Here is a 6,271-nt window from a genome sequence, read left to right on the forward strand (position 1 = left end):
GCCATTGGGTAACCATCTTACTATCTTAGACCTTAGTTATTAAGTACTTAATTTTTATGAAGTTAAATAATTTGGTGTTTTCGAGATTTTTGAATCAACAATATTCCAAAAGGTAAGTGCTGGATTTATGTTAGATACTATCTAATAGATAGTACGCTGAGACAGTATAATGTAACGTGATCGTCAAAGAAAAAAATAGTTTTAATCACTGCAAGTATTAATGAATTTATAAATAAATACTTTGTACTTTGCTAATTATCTTTGGAACATTCATTCAACTATTTTTTTTAATAATAAAAACAAATATTATTTTGTTATTTCATATTTTCATATAGAATAGACAATAGTACATACTTTTATTTTTGTAAGTTCTAGAAAATATTATTATTCTTAAATGGAGAAGAAAAGTAGTGACATCTGGAATCACTTTTCAGTGATAAATAATGAGAAGGCAAAGTGTTCATACTGTTCAAATCCAATTTCGTATAAAGGGAGTTCAACTACAAATTTAACCAAACATTTAAAAAGGAAACACTATGTACAATACGAAGCTAGAAAAATTCCACGTTTAGAAATGGTAGAGCAAAATTTAGATGAACATGAACCTAACGAGAAAAGACCACAAACCTCACAACCTCAAACTTTAAGTTGTCAACCTTCCACAACGATCAACATAAATACAAAAAAAACACGCCCATTACAAACTCGATTAGATTCATATATTATGAAACCAATTTCTCTAAATAAACAAAAAATACTCGACGAACAGTTAGCAATTATGATTGCAAAAGAGTTTCAACCATTTAGTTTGGTGGAAAATGAAGAATTTAAAAAATTCGTTCATCTATTAAATCCTGGGTACAAATTACCATCTAGAAAAACAGTATCAAAATCATTATTACCACAGCTACTCAATGAAACTAAAGAAAGAGTGAAAAATAATTTAAATAATGCTCAATTTATAGCGTTTACTACTGATGGTTGGACCTCAATAAATAATGATAGCTTTGTTGCCGTGACCGTTCATTTTATTGATACAACAGAATGTGTTTTAAAGTCTTTTTTACTTGGGTGTTTTAATTTTGAAAAATCACATTCTAGTAATAATTTTTCGGTGTTTTTAAAAGATTGTTTTAATGAATGGAATATTAGTGAAAAAATTAAGGTTGCTGTCACTGACAATGCGGTAAATATAACAGCAGCAATCAAAATGAATAAAAACTGGCGTCATATACCATGTTTAGCTCACACAATAAATTTAATTGCTCAAACTGGACTAGAAGAAATAAACCACGTATAAAAAAAAGTTAAGAAAGTTGTCGAGTTTTTTAAACGAAGTACACAATCATATAAAAAATTAAAAAAAGCACAAACTCAAATGGGTTATCCAGAATTGAAACTGATTCAAGACGTTACTATGCGCTGGAATTCAACTTTTGACATGTTTCAAAGGTGTATACTAATTAAAGAACCACTCATTTCCACAATTGCTATAATAGGTAACGTAGACAATTTGACTAACGAAGATTTTGAAATAATGCAACACTATTGTGAAATATTTAAGCCCTTTAAAGAAGCCACTGTTGAACTTAGTTCTGAAAAAGGCGTTTCAATTTCTAAATTCTTAATTATAACTCAAAAGTTACACTCTCGCATTAAAAATAATATACAGAACATTCAACTACCACATACAATTCATTTGATGCTTTCTAAAATGCTAACGAAAGCCGATAAAAAGTTTGAAGGTATTGAAAATCAACGAGTATTAACAGAGGCAACTTTATTAGATCCGCGTTTAAAAAAAAAAGCATTTGATAACCATATTATATACCAGCGTACGTACGATCAAATCGTAGAAAAAATTGCGGCAATAATTAAAAGAAATAAAAATAATGACGAACATAATATAAATACACCATTGAACAATAATGCAATATAAAATGAAACATCTGAAATTTGGAAACACTTTAATGCACAGGTATATCGTATACCGTCAATCGAGGTGACTTGGAACTGCGAGGTGAAATGAAACAATTCGGTTTTTTTTTAAACATATCGGGTTATCTATGAAACTAAATTATCTAATTTAATTCTTCCTCCATTCAAATTAAATGTACAATATTTGTGATAATAAATGTTATCATCAACCATGTGGTTGGTCTTATCATTACCGCCAAAAAAAATAACCAAACATTTCTTATGATAACAGCGATTTTATCATTGATCTCAAAAGTGCTTCAAATGTTGGCGATTGAAGTCAAATTTAAAGGTTTGTATATTATTTATACATTAAAGGACACTTCAAAAGCAGACTTTTGTAGTTAAAAGTCCTTAAACATTTTTTTCCAATTTTATAACTTAAGTTTTATTTTACAGAAGAAAATTGAGGGTGACTTGTAACACCAAAAATGCCAAACAAATACGTCCGTATACCGGGTAGCCGGGCATATAAAAATTACAGTGACGAAATACTTCAACAGGCCCTCGATGAGGTAAGACAAAAAAAACTTTCGTACAGAGAAGCATATGATAAATATGGTATATCCATTTCTACTCTGAGTAGAAAAATAAATAAAAAAAACTTAAAAAAATTTGGTGGACAAAATGTATTAACTCCCTTAGAAGAAAAATGTATTGTAGATGCTATATTGTACGCCTCTGATTGGGGTTTTCCATTTGAAAAAGATGATGTAAAAAATCTTGTAAAATCATACTTGGATCGTGCTGGCAAAAATCTGAAACCATTTAAAAATAATTTACCCGGTGAAGTTTGGTATAAAAATTTTATCGAAAGACACAGTAAAGCACTAAAAACACGACTTGGTGAAAATATAAAACGTTCACGAGCTGCAGTGTCAAGAACAGTTGTAAATTAATATTTTGATAACTTGGAAATTTCTCTCTCAGGTATACCTCCACAAAATATTATTAATTACGATGAAACAAATTTTGTTGATGATCCTGGTCGAATTAAAGTCCTGGTAAGAAAAACCTCTAAACATGCTGACAATATAATGGATTCATCAAAGTCAGCAACCTCAGTGATGTTTTCTGTTGATGCTGCTGGTTCAATGTTACCCCTCTATGTTGTATATGTCGTAGGCATATAGTCAAATCAGGCATTTTATCAAATGCCTAGGCATATAGTCAAAAAATTTAATGTTTATGCAATTTCACTATCCGCCTAGACATTTAGTTAAATGCCTATTTCATGCCAGACAAATAATAAAAAAACATTTTGTATTATTTTAAAAATTTCAATATATTTTCTATCAGTTATTTATTGCTATTTTATGTATAAAAAAGCTGTGTATTAATTATTAATATGAAAAACACATAGATACTCGTATATGAAATAATAGGTTTAATTTTGTGTTAATTATTATTTAGTATTGTTTTAAAAATGAAATAATAAAAAATAAATAAAAAAGGTATATTATAATTACAAGTTTTTGTTACCTATTGCTTGTTGTCACATGTTGTTATTTGGTGGCATTTGCTGGAACATTTAAGATTTTTCTTAAAACATAAGCACCTATTGGTTTGACATTGCCGCTTTCCTGCTTGACATTGACATTTAACAAAACCTTGACCGTTGAAAATTGATAAGTTTGCTACTGCTTCACGTATGGACACGAATTTGTCTTTTTGTATTTTGCTATCTTCTAAACCATTATTCGACACTAGTTGAAGTTCTTCTCTTGAACACCAATTTTTTATTATACCAACTTCTGTACCAATTTGGTAAACGCCGTTCCGAATGTCTATCACTAACCCATTTATATTTTGACTATCGAGAGGTCCTCGGTCTACTTTTGGAACACTAATTACTATTTGATCACCAACCTTTAGTTCTTTAAATAGTTTTTCACTATTTTCTGTCATTTTTTTAGCTGCTATTGTTTGCCGTTTGTAAGATTCAATGCGGTTAACTTTTATCTGTTTTTCATTATTACATAGCAGACAAATATTTTCAATATCGTTACTATTATTTATAGAATAGCTGCAATTATCAGAATGAATATTTCTTTTACATATAGTACATTTTAGTTCACTACCTGATTTTTCACAAACACTGCAGATATTATTTATGTCACTATATATTTTTTTCTTTGAAGGTATATTGTCAAAATTATGTTCTGAATTGTCTTGTAAAATATTTTCAAAATCTTCTTCACTTGATAATTTTTGAATAATTTTGGCAGGTAAGTTTGTAGAACTAAGACCTACCTTCGGTTCAGTGCCAAACAAGGCTCGATATGGCGAACGACCTAAAATTCGATGATGTGAAATGTTTTTTTGCCATTGTACAAAATAAACTCCGATTGACCACTTGGTACTTTTATTGTCTACGACCCAAGCTCGTAACATGTTTTCAACATCTTGATTTGATCTTTCTACAGATCCCTGACTCTGAGGGTGCCGTGGCCGCCCATGTACTATTTTACATTCAGGCCACAATTCTGCCAATTCTTCAATTATTTTCGCTGTAAATTCTCGCCCATTATCAGACTGAAGTATTTGAGGTGCTCCTTGTTCCAAAAAAATTTTTAAAAGTTCGTGTGCAACTTCGGTGGCTCGTTTTGAAGTAAGTGGTCGAAGATATAAATATTTGGTTGCGTGATCCTGATAGTTCATGACCCATTTAAAATTTCCATCGGGTGTTGATTGGAAATCAATAAGGTCAATTTGCCCTCTTGAATTAAAATCTGCCGATAATATTGGTTTTATAACGACGCCTTTACAAGGTTTTGATTTTTTTTTGTTACAAGTTGTACACAAATTAATAAATATTTGGATTGCTATTCGAGGAATGTTGTATTTATTTTTTAAATTCTGCTCAACTTTATCCCTTCCACCATGACCAGTCGCTTTATGGCTTTCTTCGATTTTTTCAAAATAGTTTTCATATGGTACAACATAAATAATATTTTCGGTTTTAGTTTTTGGTTTTAAAATAATATGTTTAACATTTCCTACTTCAATCAGATCATATTTACGACATAAATAATATTGGTTTTGAGTTTTAGTTTTACCTGGATTCAATTTCGCATCATTGATTTCGTTTAGAGCTTTGTCGTAGTCTTCCTGACTCCATGGCTTTTTTTTATCTTGGTTGTCGTAAATTGATTTTAATTTTTCATAAAACAATACACTGTGTGACATATTATATTTTAAAATACAAATAAAAACAATCAAAATTTTAAATATACAAAAAATGTCAATTGGTATACCTATGTTACAATATTACATGCAATCACGATCACACTACATACGATTTACGTAAACGTAATAGACGTACTAAACTAAATTATTGTACAATTCAATCGCATGTTCTGTATCTTTTTTGGTAACGTCATATTTTTGTCGTTATAATCGATAAGATTATAATTTGTCCCACGGTACTCAATATAGATAAGGTTCTCATACAACCTAGTACCCACGTTAATTTTCCAAGGTAAAAACCAATGGAACTTTTATTTTTATTTAATAAGAATATATAGTACTCACTACTCGTACTATAGACTATATTGACTATATATGCTATACAAAATACTCGTACTATCATTTATGTCTATCACATCTAATTAGTTATTACCTGAATATATTTATGATTTCATTTTTAAAACAATACTAAATAATAATTAACACAAAATTAAACATATTATTTCATATACGAGTATCTACGTGTTTTTCATATTAATAAATAATACACAGCTAATGTTTTTTTATTATTTGCCTGGCATGAAATAGGCATTTAGTCAAATGCCTAGTCATTTAATTAAATGACTAGGCATTTAACTAAATGTCTAGGCGGATAGTGAAATTGCATAAACATTAAATTTTTTGACTATATGCCTAGGAATTTGATAAAATGCCTGATTTGACTATATGCCTACGACATATATAAATCCACACAGTTATGGGATTCATGGACTACTGGAGGTCCAGAAAAATGCAGGTATAATCGAACGCCATCTGGGTGGTTCGACCAAAGTATTTTTGAAGATTGGTTCATCACTATTGTTATACCCCATTTTCGACGGTTGGAAGGTAACAAAGTAGTTATTGGAGATAATCTAGCAAGTCATATGTCAATGAAAATTATCCAGTTGTGTAAAGAAAATGATATAAAATTTATATTTTTGCCGCCCAATAGCACACATTTGACACAACCTTTAGACGTGTCTTGCTTTAGGCCAATTAAAATTGCATGGCGAAAAGTTTTAAAAGCTTATAAAAGAACCAGGAGAGGTACAATTCCAAAAGA

General features: G+C 29.8%; 2 protein-coding genes across 2 annotated transcripts; one reads left to right on the forward strand and one right to left on the reverse strand.

Moving 5' to 3' along the window:
* The first annotated feature begins 394 nt into the window (after positions 1-394).
* On the forward strand, positions 395-1,300 carry LOC111042709 (zinc finger BED domain-containing protein 1-like). Its single transcript, XM_022327408.1, has one exon. It carries the CDS (start codon positions 395-397, stop codon positions 1,298-1,300), a length of 906 nt encoding a protein of 301 aa, XP_022183100.1.
* Positions 1,301-3,388: 2,088 nt separating this feature from the next.
* On the reverse strand, positions 3,389-5,852 carry LOC111042714 (KRAB-A domain-containing protein 2-like). Its single transcript, XM_022327413.1, has 2 exons — positions 5,441-5,852; positions 3,389-5,022 (listed from the first exon to the last, which is right to left on the reverse strand). The coding sequence occupies exons 1-2, from the start codon at positions 5,567-5,569 to the stop codon at positions 3,460-3,462; spliced, it is 1,692 nt and encodes a 563-aa protein (XP_022183105.1). The 5' UTR covers positions 5,570-5,852; the 3' UTR covers positions 3,389-3,459.
* Between the last annotated feature and the right edge of the window lie 419 nt (positions 5,853-6,271).

The sequence above is a fragment of the Myzus persicae genome, unplaced genomic scaffold (assembly GCF_001856785.1).
Source record: "Myzus persicae strain clone G006 unplaced genomic scaffold, MPER_G0061.0, whole genome shotgun sequence".
In the NCBI taxonomy this organism is placed as follows: Eukaryota; Metazoa; Arthropoda; class Insecta; order Hemiptera; family Aphididae; genus Myzus; species Myzus persicae.

Excerpts from the sequence above, each read along its gene's own strand:
- LOC111042709 (XM_022327408.1), top strand. The coding sequence starts at position 395 with ATGGAGAAGAAAAGTAGTGACATCTGGAATCACTTTTCAGTGATAAAT.
- LOC111042714 (XM_022327413.1), bottom strand. The coding sequence starts at position 5,569 with ATGATAGTACGAGTATTTTGTATAGCATATATAGTCAATATAGTCTAT. Across the intron at positions 5,023-5,440 it reads ACCTTGGAAAATTAACGTGG|CAAAACCAATATTATTTATG; the intron begins GTACTAGGTTGT and ends AAAACTAAAACT.